This window comes from Oryctolagus cuniculus, chromosome 3 (assembly GCF_964237555.1).
Source record: "Oryctolagus cuniculus chromosome 3, mOryCun1.1, whole genome shotgun sequence".
NCBI lineage: Eukaryota > Metazoa > Chordata > Mammalia > Lagomorpha > Leporidae > Oryctolagus > Oryctolagus cuniculus.
In genome coordinates, this window is record NC_091434.1 from 69,585,232 (window position 1) to 69,601,130 (window position 15,899).

At 48.5% G+C, this 15,899-nt stretch overlaps 1 protein-coding gene across 3 annotated transcripts in view; it reads right to left on the reverse strand.

Annotated features, from left to right (window-relative positions):
- CYBRD1 (cytochrome b reductase 1) overlaps positions 1–15,402 on the reverse strand; it is a 34,374-nt gene extending 18,972 nt beyond the window's left edge. Inside the window, exons 1-2 of one of the 3 annotated variants that reach the window (XM_002712282.5) lie at positions 15,210–15,402; positions 74–282 (exon numbers count right to left, since the gene is read on the reverse strand). In XM_002712282.5, the coding sequence (XP_002712328.1) occupies positions 74–282; positions 15,210–15,402 (402 nt within the window). Of the gene's footprint in view, positions 1–73; positions 283–7,796; positions 8,071–15,209 lie in introns of those variants that run through there. The other 2 variants (XM_008258726.4, XM_070070702.1) reach the window with 2 other exon arrangements.
- Positions 15,403–15,899: the final 497 nt, after the last annotated feature.

Below are 15,899 nucleotides of genomic sequence, written 5' to 3' on the forward strand. Positions count from 1 at the left end.
TTTAGAAAACGTGGACATTCTCTGAATCGTTTTACCCTTTATCCCTTGTTTAAAGGAACACTGAGACACTGACCTGCAGGAAGTAGAGGATGACAGCTGTCAGTCCCACCCAGCTGTGCAGACTGTACATATTGGGGATGTTCCTGACATTGTGGTAATCAAACACGGCCACCAGGGCAATGATGGCGAGGATGGCAGCAATGGTGTTGAGCCCCGCGTGGATGGATTTCATCAGGAGCTTGCTGCATTTCCAGGTCCATGGCAGTCGGTACACAATGATGGCTGAGGACAGAGGACAGTGGAGAACACGTGTTTTTAAAAAACCAGCAGAAAACGAACAGTGGGAAGACTCCACTCCTCCTCTTGTGAAACACTCTCCTTTGGCCTCTGCTTCTATCCCTTACCCAGGTTACTTTGCCTCTCAGCAGCTCCCCCTTTGTAGCCATCTCACTCCAGGGTCTGTGCCCAAAAAGACATATGCTCAAAAGTCTAGCTGCATACCAGAGTTTTAGTACACCAGTTACAGTAGCCAAAAGCTGGAAACTCCCCCAAATTAATGCCATCAATAGAATAATAAACTGTGATATATTCACACCATGGAATAATACACAATAAAGAGAATGAATGATCTACCACTGGAACTACACCTGCTGGTACACATCAGCCCATACTATCCATCCCAAGAAGCCAGACATTAACAAGTGCACGGAACACAAACACAGGCAAGGCTCATCCGTGTAATTAGGAAAGTCTGGAGGGCAGCTTGCCTGGTGAGGAAGGGGAATAGCACCTGCAACAGAACACACAGCGGCTGGCGCCGCGGCTCACTAGCTAATCCTCCACCTGTGGCACCGGCAAACCGGGTTCTAGTCCCGGTCGGGGCGCCAGATTCTGTCCCGGTTGCTCCTCTTCCAGTCCAGCTCTCTGCTGTGGCCCGGGAGTGCAGTGAAGGATGGCCCAAGTGCTTGGGCCCTGCACCCGCATGGGAGACCAGGAGGAAACACCTGGCTCCTGGCTTCGGACCTGTGCAGCGCTGTGGCCGGCGGTAGTGGCCACTTGGGAGGTGAACCAATGGAAAAAGGAAGACCTTTCTCTCTGTCTCTCTCACTGTCTAACTCTGCCTGTTAAAAAAAAAAAAAAAAAAAAAAAAAACCACCACACACTCAGGGGATTTCACAGGCTCCTAATACTGCAGCTCAACTTCCTGTGCTGGTGACACAGGTGCTTCCTGACACGTATTTCATTAGGTATATGCAGACTTTTCTACACGAAGACTAGATTTCAATAAAAAATATTTTACAAAGGAGTCCAACTTTAAGGAATATATTTACAAGACCGCCTTAATCAGTAGGCAATTAATTTTTATTCTGAAGACAGTTTCTTGCTGCTACCCTCCCTCCTTCTTGTCCTTGTCAGGGAAAAACGAACTTTCTGGAAATGTGTGGCAGAGCAAAGACATTTAAGGAATATGTCTTGGGGATCAGACGTTGTGCTGCAGTGGGTTGAGACGCCGCATGGGGTGCCCATATCTCATACTAGAATACCTGGTTTCCGTCTTGGCTACTGTGCTTGGGATGCCGCTTCCTGCTAACGCATCCTGGGAGGCAGCAGGTGATAGATAGCTCAAGTGCTTGAACATCTGCCACCCACGTAGGAGATCCGGATGGAGTTCCTGGCTCCTGGTCTTGGCCTGGCCCAGTGAAACAGCAGAGGGAAGATTTCTCTCTCTGTCCCTCTACCTTTCAAGTAAATAAGTAAACAAAACAAAACAAAAAGCTTCTTGGAAGATGGATTCCAGATTATGAGCAGCATGTCTTGTACACTTCTTAATTCCAGCAAGGAAAAAAAAAGAAGCCATCGGAGGCATTTATCATCAGAATACATAAACTTCTTAGAATTGTAAAAATGTACGGGATTATCTAGCCCTTTTTCAGACTACAAAGACAGCCTTTTTGAAGCTGTCCGCACAAGACACCAGCCTTCCTCCTGCAACCCTTGCCAGCCTCCCCGTAGGGCACCATTCCTTCCACTTACTCCCAGCCCGAAGGAGCTGCTCAATGATTTTACTGCTTATATGGACATCTTGAAGATGCTACTGATTATACTTCTTTGAGGACATGGAGACTTTCTGGATTATCATTTCTATACTCAAATATATTTTTTTAAAAAATGTATTTACTTGAAAGGTAGTGACAGAGAGAGAGAGAGAGAGAGGGAGAGAGAAATTGAAATCTGTCCTCTGGTTCGCTCCTCAAATGACCCCAACAGCCATGGCTGGGCCAAGCTAAAGCCAGGACCTGGAAACTGCGTCCTGGTCTCCCACATGGTGGCAGGGTCCCAAGTACTTGAACAGTCATCCACTGCCTTCTAAGGCACGTTAGCAGGGAACTGGATCTGAAGCGGAGCAGACAGGACTGGCAGGACTGGGGTGCCAGCGTCACAGGCAGCAGCTCATCCTGCCAGGCGACATACCGCCTCAAAGAACCTTTTCTTTTTTTAAAAAAGATTTATTTTTATTTATTTGAAAGGCAGAGTTACAGAGAGAGGTAGAGACAGAGAGAGGTCTTCCATCCGCTGGTTCACTCCCCAGATGGCCGCAATGGCCAGAGTTGTGCCGATCCGAAGCCAGGAGCCAGGAGCTTATTCCGGGTTTCCTATGTGGGTGCAGGGGCCCAAAGACGTGGGCCATCTTCTACTGCTTTCCCAGGCCATAGCAGAGAGCTGGATCAGAAGAGGAGCAGCCTGGACTAGAACTGCTGCCCATATGGGATGCCAGCACTGCAGGCCAGGACTTTAACCCGCTGTGCCACAGTGCCAGCCCCATCAAAGAACCTTTTCAAATCACTTAATGTAATGCCTCAAACCCAAGGGCCTCACTCACTCCCATCTCATCTTCTCTGAGGGTGTTAATGTGTTTTGATGTTTCTCCTATGTATCTGCAGAGCCTAAGACAGCCCACTCTCAAAGTATGTAGCTCCATCCAAGTTGTTGTAACTGATTTTCAGATAACTGTAGGCTCATATTCAGATGTAAGAAATAACACAGAGGCCGGCATTGTGGCACAGTGGCTTTACCCACAGCGGTGACACTGGCATCCCATACAGGAGGTCGTTTGTGTTCCCGCTGCTCCACTTCCAATCCAGTTGCCTGCTGATGGCCTGGGAAAAGCAGAGGAGGACAGTCCAAGTGCTTGGGCCCATTCTGCTCATGTGGAGTTCTTGGTTCCTGGCTTTGGCCTGGCCCTGCCCTGGCCATTGTGGGCATCTGGGGAGTGAACCAGCTGATAGAAAATCTCTGTGTCTCTTTTTCTGTTGCTCTGCCTTTCAAATAGATAAGTAAATAAATAAACTTTAAGAAACGTGCAATATATAAGGACCTCTCCTGGGTTATCCCAATTTATTAAACACACACACTGAGATCTTGCTATGTAGTAGGCACCATGCTAATTGCTTTATATTTCCATCTTCTCATCTCAACTCTGTGAGGAAGGTACACTATTACCATTGCACAAAGGAGGAAGCTGAGACACAGAAGTAGATTGGCTCAACCTCAATGTTTTAAATTAATATTGTTATTGTTATCAGCAGCAGCAGCACCATCATATCACCCAAGTCCTGCTGGGAGGAAGGAATCTTAGCTGAGTGAACTTGAACATCTACACATGAAAAGAAACTGCTCAGGATGTGTTTGCTGGAAAGCAAGTTATGAATACTAATTCATAACAGCTTTTCCTTTTCCAAGTTGAACATGAAAAATTTCCAGAATCAAAATGAATCTCTGAGGTTAAGTCTGGAGCAGTGATTGTGACAGAACGGAGTAAGCGTGGTTACCGGGGGACTCTGGGGCACTTGGAATGTTATTTCTTTTGTTTGTTTGTTTTTGAAGATTTATTTGTTTACTCAAAAGGCAGAGTTACAGAAGGGTGGAGGTACAGAGAGGCCGAGGCAGAGAAAGAGCGAGAGAGATATCTTCCATCCGCAGGTTTATTCCCCAAATGGCCGCAGCACCTGAGCTGAGCTGAGCCAGGAGCTTCTTCTGGGTCTCCTGGAATTTTATTTCTTGATCTGACAACTCAGGTGTGTTTCTGTTAGGCAAACACATGGCTTATAATTTGGAGACTTTTCTGCTTATTATTCTTCATTAAGCTTACTTTTAGCAACATGTTGCCGAAAGTTCAAAGCCAAATGTACATCCAGCGAAGACTTTTTACTCTTCCCAATACTACCAGCAACAACACAGGGAAGGGTCAACGCTTCCATACAGCTAACATCTACCATTTGTCAAACCTGATGTTAAACCTCTTACATTCACCCAAATGGTTTCCAGTCAGCTGCACACTAGCCTTGCTTCTGCAGCAGTACACAAGTGGAACAGACTTAATCTCTCATTGATGATTTGGGGTCATCAACAAAACACCTGTTGCCCTATTACTGTAAAAGGAAACCCTTGGGATTTTCTGAAGCAGGAGAGGTGTTTGCTCCTGACTCAGGGGGGCCCACACAACTGCGATGTTAGCGTCTCTGTGCCTAGTTAGAGTTTTTCTGGATCTTCAGCTTCTTTTCAGGCTGGGGAGCCTAACTCTAGCATCCTTCATTCCCACCAGCACTAGGTCCTAGCTTATGAATCCTTTTTAAAGAATTATCATTATCACAGACTATCATCCATTGGTTCATTCTCCAAATGCCTGCAACAGGAGCTAAGAACTCAACCTGTTTCCCAGACTGGGGGCAGGGTCCCAGGTACTTGAGCCATCACTTGCTGGTTCCCAGAGTATGCATTAGCAGGAAGCTGGAATCACCTGCTGCCTCCCAGGGTGTGCATTAGCAGCAAGCTGGAATTGGAAGTGGAGCTGGAGCTCAAACCCAGGCCCTTGTGTGTAGGATGTGGGTATCCTGAGCAACGTCTTAACTGCTGTGCCAAACATCTGGCTCCAGCTTATACATTTTTATGTTGCCCTAACTCTTAACATGTGCTAAATCTGGAGGGTGGGTACAGGGTGATCTATTATTTTTTGTGTGGCTGAAAGAGTTTATTATAGTTTTAAAGTTAAAACAATATTTTTGTAAGCTTGCAAACCAACGGCCAGTTACTCTAAACTCCTCAACAGGTGGCCTGTGGCGACCACAGGTGGGACACAGGACCTTAGCTCAGGGAATCCGCAGCATTTGGACTGACTACATGGAGGCCCTGCTGCACAGCTGAACATGCTTCCAAATGCGCTCGATAAATAAGGGATCACTGCCAAACACTGCATTTGTAGAAGCTGTTTACGTGCTTTCAGAAACGCACAAATAACCGAAATATGGTGGACTTCCAATAGAAAAGGGCAAGCTCAACAAATCAAACCACATTTCCCAAACAAGAAGCGACTCCCGCCAGTTACAAAAACTGCCTGCAGAGTGGAGTTCAAACAGTTCTTGCTTCCTTGGCTTGGCACTTACCTAGACCCCATTCCTGAGGCTCAGTGAGAAGGAAGAAGAGCCCTCGGCTCTCCAGGGGGAAACGTCACCAAACAGCCACCTGGGACTGAACACACGCTATGCTGTTAGAGGCTCTGCTTAGCAAGACCCACTAGCACATGTGAGGGCACCTCTCAAGTTCTTGGAAAGGGAAGTCAACAAGAAGTCTGTTTTGGAGCCAAACATACATTTTTTACCAAAAACAAAACAAAACAAAAAAAGCCTTAGCTTTTATTTCCATTTTCCTACAAACTCTGAAGTGCACTTATATTTGTAAGCAATGCGCTTGAAATCCTTTAAAGGGGGGTTGGAGGTGGTAGAGTGGCACAGGAAGTTAAGCGGCTGCTTGTGACATAGCATCCCATACTAGAACACCAGTTTGAGTCCTGATCCAGCTCGCTGCTGATACACCTGGAAAGCAACAGAAGACGGCCCAAATGCTTGGGCTCTTGCCACCCATGTGGGAGACCTGGATGAAGTTCCTCGCTCCTGACTCCTGGCTCCTAGCTTTGGCTTGGTCCAGCCCTGGCTGCCAGGCTGTTGTTGTTATTTGGGTGAGTGAACCATCGATGGAAAAGCTCTCTCTCTCCATCTCTCCCTCTCTGTCACCCTGCCTTTTAAATAAATAAATAAATATGTTTAAGAAAGCCTTCAGAAGGAAAAATTATCCATGGTAGAAGATGCTAATGTGATAACCTTAGAATGAAAGAAAGAAGGGAGGGAGGAAGAATTAACACCTGCGTATAGCTACTCTTTGGACAATGACGGTGAAAAGACAGTAAACTGATTTTTTTTTTTTTTGGACAGGCAGAGTGGACAGTGAGAGAGAGAGAGACAGAGAGAAAGGTCTTCCTTTTGCCGTTGGTTCACCCCTCAATGGCTGCTGCGGCTGGTGCGCTGTGGCCGGCGCACCACGCTGATCCAAAGCCAGGAGTCAGGTGCATCCCCCTGGTCTCCCATGCGGGTGCAGGGCCCAAGTACCTGGGCCATCCTCCACTGCACTCCCAGGCCACAGCAGAGAGCTGGCCTGGAAGAGGGGCAACTGGGACAGAATCCGGCACCCCAACCGGGACTAGAACCTGGTGTGCCGGCGCCGCAGGCAGAGGATTAGCCTATTGAGCCGCCGGACAGTAAACTGAATTTGAATGTAATGATCCAAAAATTTGTTAGTTCCTAGTTGCACAATCAAAACTCAGGAAATTAAGAATTTTTTTTTTAGAAAATAACATATTTCGTAAGATGTAACCTCCGGTTTGACACCAGCTATCCACTCACATTGCATTTAAAAACTCTCTATATACACGAGTTTTCTTTATAACTGGCAATGCAAATTCAGAATGTGACAAAGTGCATGGAGAGAAACACTTAGAGAAAGTAGAAAGTTCCCAAACAAGAACAATATTTTGATTCTAGTTCTTATGTTTAAATCTTGTGATTCACAAGGGTGGGAACATGTCTATCATGTTCACTGTCACATTCCAGCCGTCAGCATGGAGGCTGGCATGTATCAGGAATTCAGTAAATATGAGAGAATAAATAAATCTTAATAAAGCACAGGAATTCATTCAGTATTCCTAGTAGAACTGTTTTCCATTTTGTTCAAATTTACTTTTAAAAATTAAGGCACAGTGACAAAAATGGTAACTGTTTACATGTACAACATGATTTTTTGTTAGAGGAATACACTGTGAAATGCCAGGAGCTTCTTCTGGGTCTCCCACTTGGGTGCAGGGGTCCAAGCACTTAGGCCATCTTCCACTGCTTTCTCAAGCCTTAAGCAGAGAGCTGGATCAGAAGAAGAGAAGCCAGGATACAAACCAGTACTTACAGGGGATGCCAGCCAGCACTGTAGTCGGAGGCTTAGCCTACTAAGCCACAGCACTGGCCCCAGAGCCTCTTTTTATATGCACAAATCAAAAACTCTAGACAAATTGTACTGCTGACCCAAGTACTTGCTAACGAAAGCCCAGAAGGTCCTTTCAAAACCATAAGAAGTATTCTGCACTTGCACCCACTTAAGAGCTTTAAGTGAATTCAGAAATAAGAACAAGTTATTGAGTTTGAAGTACATGGGAATTTAGAAATACTTAGAAATTCTACTTAAGCATAGTGTGCCCGTTACACTCAGAGTAAGTAGGGTTTTGCCCTCCTTGACAGAATTATCAGGATTATCAATCTTTAGAACTCATTTCCTCATGCACCCAAAAGTTTGCCAGCTCCTATCCAAAGGAATTCAAGTTTAAATGAAAAAGCAGAAAACCCTCTTTTAGCTCTCTGCGTGGCTGTCAAAGAGAAGCAGAACTGTGGAACACACCCATGCATTCAAAACAGACTCACAGCTTGACCGGCGCATAACCCAGGACCTCTGGAGAGTCAGCACAAAGGAAGCAGTCTGGAAGATTCCTGTTAGCTCCTTGGCCTTGCAAACAACTCTCGGAAATGACTGAAATCCTCACAAAGGCAGCTACTTGTACAAATGCGTGCAAGAAAAGAGAAAAATTCAACTGACTGGCCAGACACAGACAAGTGTCCAGAGACTTCTGTGTTGTTAGATCAGCCATATTTTCTTGGGCCTCGTATCAACATGATGACAGACTGGAAATAGTACTGGCTCTGACACTGCCTGCTTGTCCCCACCCTGGTCAGGTATTTGATTTTCCAAATGAGGAGTTGAACTTGAGGCCCCTGCCAGCTCTAACTATTTAGGGGTAAGCATAACCTGCATTTCTAGAAGAAAACCATAACTCGTCCTTAACCAACTCACATGGGAACAGCATTTTAAAGGCTTCCTCTTACTCATTTGTTTCACACAATATTTGGCCATAAAGGAAGTGCTTCAGAAACACACTAATTAAATGAACAGGATAAAATACAAAATAATTACATGAATAAAAGTAGAACTAACTTAGGAAACTACAGCTCAAGCCTCAACAGTCATTTCAAGGCCCATTCACCTTTTAAAACAGTTATTACATGAATCAAAAAAGTTGGTCTTTCTTTAAAAGAAAAAAAACATTTTAAACTTCACGAAACTGGCAGAAAACCCTAGCAGAATCATGTAACCTGGAAGATAAGGGCTGGAATCTGGTTCCCAGATGTTGTTTTGTTTGATAAGCACAATGTTGCCAGTTGGTGGTGGAGGAGGGGCACTGTTTATTTAGTTTTACTTTAAAACATTTTTTAAAATGGCTTAAAAATGTTAAAATGGTTTAAAAATTCTTTTGTTTTTGTTTTATTTGAAAGGCAGAAAGACAGAGAGAGAAATCTTCCATCTGCTAGTTCATTCCCCAAATGTCTGCAACAGCCAGGGCAAGGCCAGCCCAAAATCAGGAGCCTGGAATGCAATCCAGGTCTCCCTCATGGCAGGCAGAAACCCAAGTACATGGGCTAATACTTACTGCCTTCCAGAGTGCACACTGGCAGGCAGCTGGGCTGGAAGTGGAGACAAGACTTGAACCAGGCATTCTGACCTGGGACGACTTACCTACAGTGCCAAACACCTGCCCCTGAACCAATTTTACAAAATCTGGATTCGCTTAGAAAAAATGAGAAGAGCAGCAAATTGAAGCATCCCCATATAGACACAATCCACTGGAGCTAAGTATAAGTTTCATATTGAGTCACTTCTAAAACAAGGTACATACCTATCTCCTGTTGCATGAGGCTCTGACCATTGGCTAATTGTGTTTATAAACAGATACAATAACTTGTTACCAGTGTTGTTTGGCAACACTGCTTATAATAAAAACTATCCCTGATCAGTAAACTGTATCTGGACTGAGAGTAAGGATGGAAAAATCTAGAAATACCTAAGCAGGAGGCCAACACTCTGGGCCCCCCCGGGGTGCAGTGAGAACCTGTGTTAATTGCTGTGCAGTTAATTGCTTCCTTGGGCTACCATAACAAGCTGCCACAAACCTGGCTTAACTGAACACAAATGTATTCTCTCACTGTGGGGAGCAACTCGGACTATACTGTTACTGGAATTAAGACTTATTCTATACATCTGCTCTCCCACAATATGGCGCTGGGAGAGGAGCAAACAGCTTCTACCCAGCTGCCTCTCACCAACTTGACAAGCTGTAGGAGCTGCTCCTGATTGGAGGAGAGCAGCGTACTCGGCGTGTGGGTAGCAGAGTTGGGATTGGTGGAAGAGGACTATAAAGGAGGAGAGACAACATGCACCGGGGAACATCTATCTGAAGGAACACCTGTGCAGCCCCCGAGAGAGCCGGCCGGCGGTGTGCCGCTCCCCTGCGGAAGTGGGGAAAGCGGCAGGGGGAACCACCCTTCCACGGAAGTGGAAGGGACGGTAGCCAACCCGGGAAGAACCAGCAGCAAACCCGGGGAGGGCCGAGCAGACGAAAGAACAGCGCAGGGTACTGTGTCGTTCCTCCACGAAGAGGGGGAGCGACATAAAGGTGCCGTGACTCGAATAGGAAGCCTAGGCAGGGTTTAGTGTCGTTCCTCCGCGAAGAGGGGGAGCGACATCTCATAGCTGTGGTGACCAGAGCTTGAAAACCAAGCAGCTGGCAGGACTGGTTCTTTCTGGGGGCTCTTCAGTGTCTGGTGGCTGCAGGCAACCGTGGGGAGCTCCCTGAGAGACACATTGCCCAGATCTCCGCCTCTGATTCCACTTCAGCCCCCCTGCCGTGCGTCTGTGTTTCAAACTCCGTCTTTCTAAGGACACCAGCCCCTGGATGATGGTATCTGCAAAGACCCTATTTCCAAATAAGGTCACATTTACAGATATCCAGGATTGACTTGAATATATTTGGGGAAGGGGGCACTATTGAATCCATCACCCGCCTCCGGCAGGGAGGGCATCATGGAATCTGGGTCTATAGAGTGTCTCAAAAATAATGGTTCCCCTGGGGTTGGGGACTTGAAGCTCTGAGCCCACCATGGTGGATCTCGTGTGCTGGTGCCTAAGCTCCACTGGGGACAGGGGAGTTTACGGAGGGCCCTGGGCCCTGACTGCTGCTGCAGGGAACGCACTGAGGAGCACCTGACACCATCCTGTTGCATGCTCTGATTCCTGACCTGAGTCCATCTCAGTAAACGGTGCCCAGTGCAGACCTGGTCATCTGTGTCCCAATGTACAGCTGACTCTGCTGGTGCTACACGCCAAATCGACTTCACTTAAGTATTTTGTGCACCTGATCTTGGTAGGTGTGGCCTCTGATTTAAAGGATCAGCCAAACTTTCATCAATTTAATAAATATTCACCAAGTGCGTATGCATGGTAGGTAAGGCTGTGGGTACAGCAGCGAAGAAAACAGACACAATCCTTCTCCTCAGAAGGTTTCTATTTTGCAGGAAAAGACGGACAAAAACAGCCTTGCGTAGCAGCCAGGGAAGCGGCCAAGGATCCCGGAGAATATTCCAAGTAAATGAAGTATCCCAAGAGAGAGGGAGGAGACAGTTCCATCAGTACTGCCCCTCCCCCCCAGTCCTGTGAGATGAAGACTAAGAACCAAGCCCTGGCAGTAGCAACACAGAGGCCACTGGTTACTACACTAAGAGCAACCCCGTGGAGCAATGGCATGGAGCAATGGTTGCAGAGGGTTGAGAAAAAACAGCAGGAAAGGAATTGGGTGCCACAGGTAAAGACATGGATTTCAGAAAGCTGTGTGGTAAGGCAAGCAGCAAATTGAGGCAGTTGCTGGAGGGGTTCAGGGTCAAGACTACGGTGTTCTTTTTAAGATGACAGAGATCACGGCATGTTGGGAAGCATCATTAAGGGAGAACTGGTGAAGTGCTGTCCTCGGGCGGGCAGGAAGGGCTCAGCTGGCACTTGATGCAATGACGTTCCGAGCAGTCAGAGGCCTTGGGATGAGGGTGCATTTCCTGAGGGACACCACGTCGGTTCTCCCTGAGGCTGCCTAGGCCAGTGTGTCTAACACAGAAAAGGCAAGGCACCTGGACTTCAGATTCTATCATCACTGTCACCAGTGAGGGGCTGGAAAAGTGCATCTTGTTACTAGCAATGCAATTATGGTGCAGAAATAAGCACTCATTCATGCAGCTGCTCTTTGCAGGCCTACCTCGCCCCAGTTCCCGCAGGCCGGGGATATGGCACTGAGCAAAATCATCATTTATAAATCATGCTTATTAGTCACATTATTAAGATATTTGCTTGTGTTTATAAATGGATTCTAAGCTGCTCTGAGTTGTCTTTTTATGCTTTGAAAAAAGCTCTCATTTTCCCAAGAGCGAAGGGCTTTTATTTGAGAGTGGGTATTTGGGACACTTTCTCTCACTCTTTGCCAGCTCTTATCCCAAGAGCCTTTTGAAATATATGTAAGTGATGTTGGAATCTGGTCACATTCAGATACACTAGTAGGATATCTCCACTGCCTTTCTTTAAAAAAGATTTACTTATTTATTTGAAGAGCAGAGTTACAGAGAGAGAGAAGGCCAGACAGAGATCTTCCATTTGTTGGTTCACTCCCCAGATGGCTGCAACAGTGAGGGCTGGAGGGCTGGGACAGGCCACCTCATCCAGGTTCCCCACATGCATGGCAGAGGCCTATGCATTTGAGCCATCTTCACTGGTTTCCCAGGTGCATTAGCAGGGAGCTGGATCCGAAGTGGAGCAGCCAGACCCCAAACTGGCACCCATATAAGATGCCAGCATCACAGGCGGCAGCTTTAGCTGCTATACCACAACACGGGCCCCTCATTGCCACTGCCTTTTAAGAACTTCTCTTAATTTCTTTCTGTCCATCTTTTATGTTGCTCAAATGTAGTTATATTGTCTCATGAAATCAAACTGAGATCATTAAACTATCTGATTTCTCTTCCTTCAGTTTTTACAATAACGGAGTCCTACACGTGGGAAAGTAAGGAGTATAGAATTGCCAAGACTTCTTTTTGGCTAAATGTAGACACTTGAATTCTCTACCTTTTACTAAAGAACACATTCCACCTTGCTAAGCCTTTTTAAAGGTCAGCTGCCACTCTGAAAGCATTGATTTGTTTCAGTCTTTTTGGCGGCCTCCTTTTCAAGGTGTGTTTCTCTGATTTCCTGGCAGTATACTTATTTCATGAGAAATGCTCCTTTTAGAGAAGCACAAAGCCTCTACTAAACTCTTCCTCATTCATGGCAGAGTCTGTTAGCTAGATTTCCCACTAGTTTAACATTGTATTTTAGTGTTAGATTTCCTATAGTGTGCTACACTGTATTTTACAATACATCCATTTTCCAAAATGCACTTGGAGCATGGCTGTACGTGGAGAGGGAGGGAGGGAGGGAAGGTCGGGAGGAAGGCAGAGGGAGAGAGAGAGAGAGAGAGAGAGAGAGAAGACGAGAGGGAGAGAGACAGGGAGACAGAGAGAGACAGAGACAGAGTCAGAGAGACAGGGAGATTATATAACTTCTATGGTAGCCTTGCTTTCTTCAGCACGTTTCAGAAGAACCATACTTATCCTCACAGTTTCAAATACAGTTCACTGTTGATACATTGCATTTATAAACCATTCTTTGCTTAGAGTGATAACTAAACTTTAGCTTTCCTTTCCTCGCCTCCAAATATTTGTGCACTACTGGAGAGAAGAACTCCACATCACGTGAGTTCAGTATGGGACCTGTGAAATCTCACCGCCTAACATGATCCTCCCTGAAGTAGCTGCACACAGTAGAAATGCTGTTCTGTCGTGGCTGATCTGTAACGTGTGTCTCCCTCACAGCCCATCACCTCCACCTAGCACCTACTCAGCAACGGTTCCACTTACAATTTTTCATCCTTACAATGGAGTGCATTCAATGGAAACCATACTTGGAATTTTGAATTTATGGTGCGTTTATTAGGACGGGACCCCACAGTAAATTGGGAAACATCTGTATTTACTGCTCCTTTTCAGATTCCCATGTAGTTTGGCTCTTGGGACAATGTCATCTTTTCAGTATGTAGGAAAGCACCACTGAAGCCTTCCTACGGCTTGAGTGAGGCGTGTGTGTGGCCCAGATACGGGAGGCCTACGCCTATGTCTACACATACCAACATCTCATGTCACTCTCAACTAAATGTATGATGACGTGAGTGACCAGAGTGCTCCACAAATCCTCAACCTGAACAGTAAACAGGGGGGCCGCTGGAACATTAGCACAAAAGGTAAAGAAAACAGGCTTGCTTAAGAGGAGCAGATAAAAATCCCCAAATATCCATTTACACAATTTGCCCCAAAGGCTAAGCACATTAAGACAAGCCCAAAATTGAGAAAGGAGAAGACCTTCAAGGAGAACTGTGCAATAGCCTCTCACGTGAAAGAAGAGGCTTCAAAGCACATTTTAGGTGAAGCTTTTTGCTTCCCTAACAAGATTTTACAGGAAACAAGCCTATTGCCAAAAAAAGCAGAGAAATGAACCTTGAAAGTTAAGGCCACTGAGAACCGGCTACTTCCACAGATAGGTTACTGATAGGTTACTCTGCCCCGGCGCCCCACAGACACCTGCAGAGAATGCACTTAGTAGTGACCCAGAAAGCACTCAGGGAGCACCACGTGTTTTGTGACTTAAGTCCTCTTTGCTGAGTCAGGCAACCGTGGTATCACCTGTGCTTCCCTTACTCCACGAGAGTACACTTCAAAACCTCTGAAAAGTGCGTGGGTATTAGGAGCTGCTCGGAGAAGTTAAAGGAGAGAGACGGCTCCTTCTTCTGTGAGACAACAGGCGTGGCCAGCTCTGGACCAACCCCAGGGCTGCGCACGGCCCAAAAGTGCTTCTGATGCCAGTGACTATGGAACTTGAGCGTGTTTTTCTCATTCTTGTGCTGGGGCAAAACAGTCGGGAATTGTGCAGTGGGATCACTTGGAGGCCTGATGCCAAGCTCGCACCAGGACAGCCTGGGCTGGCCTGAGGCCCGGCAGCGTCCCCCAGCGCCTCCCGGAGTGGGAGCACACAGGCCACACTCGCCTACGGCTGGGGCCAAGTGTGCAACGGGAAAAACAAAAACCACCGCTTTCCTTTAGGAAGGAGGACAGCGCTTCTGTTGCTGTTCGTGGAGCGTTAAATACTGGTGCGGACAAGGCAGGGTGGGCGGCGCTTCCAAACGCTTGACGATTTTCCACGCACGACCCCGTTTCCTCTATACTCTCTCAAGATCACAGCCTGGACTTCGCTCTCTGGAAAGTGGCCGCACACAAATGCTGCCTGCGCCACCAGCTAGAGGCCAAACAGGAAAAGAAAACCCTCGGGACCCCGGGCACGACACAACCGCGATCCACACCGACGCCCCTGGCCAGCGCCAACCGCATTCCCGGGAAGGCAGGCCAGCCCGGGACGGCCGCGCAGCCGCGGGCCTGCTCCGGGCGGCTCCCACCCCGCATTCGGGACAAGCGCCCAACAGAAAGCCCCACGGAAGAGCTTTCGCCAGGCGGCCGCCACATCAACAAGCTCGGTTCCAGACTGTCCCATGGCCGGGCAGGGCAGCGGCCCCCGGCTCGACGGAGCGCGCCGTTCGGCTGACCAGACCCTTCCCCGCGGCTGCGGAGGTCGCCCTCGAAGCAAATTCTAGCTCCTCCATTTTCGCCCGCTGCCGCAGCCTCGAAATTTGCAGCCCGCAAGCAAGTTCAGTGCCAGGCCGCGCCTTACAGGTGCCCTCGGGGCGCTCCCCGCCGCTCCCTTCGTGCGGTCGCGGACGTCTCCACGCTTTCCTACCGCTGGCCGCGCACACCCAGACCTAAGAGCACCCCACACACCCCCGGCCCCGCCGTCCCCCCCCCACCCCGCCAGGAGGTGCTCAGTACCGATGCCCTGGATGAAGATGAAGCCAGTGACCAAGAGCACCGGGTGCCAGTTAAACTCGAGCGCGCCTCCGTCCCAGCCGAGCCCCTCGCGGTAGTGTAGGACCCAGATGAGGGTGAAGATCACCGACAGGAAGCCGACAAGCAGCGCCGACACCAGCAGCACCAGGAAGCCCCTGTAGCCCTCCATGGCCATCACAGCCCCATGCTCCGCGCCGCCGCTGCCTTTTGGTCCCGGCGGCAGGCCCCGGGCGGCGACTCTCGCTTGCTGTCTCCGCCCCCGGGGAGGGGCTTTCTCGGCCGGGGCCCCTGCGCGGGCCTCCCGGGGGTGCGCGCCCCTAGCCCGTGTCCACCCGCGCGCCCCACCCCCGGGATGGCGCTGCACCGCCCCTCGCCCGCGTGCCGCCTGGCCCAGGGCTCGCGTCGCCCCAAATTGGTAGTGTCGGGAGGGCGCCGAGGACCTTACGCCCTCTTACTGGATCCCTGCCCAAAGCCCCGCGGGGGCAGGGGCTCAGGCACGCTCTTTTGGACGTCAGATACGGGGATCCCCCGGGTGGGGTCGTGCGTGTGTAGTGTTCTGGTGCCAGGGTTCCTGCGGGAGGAGGCTGCGGGGCGGTCTGGGCTTGGCCAGGCTCGCAGTTTGCTGGGGAGAGAGGGCAGACTGGCACCTCCTGGCCCCTGGCCTCCCATGGA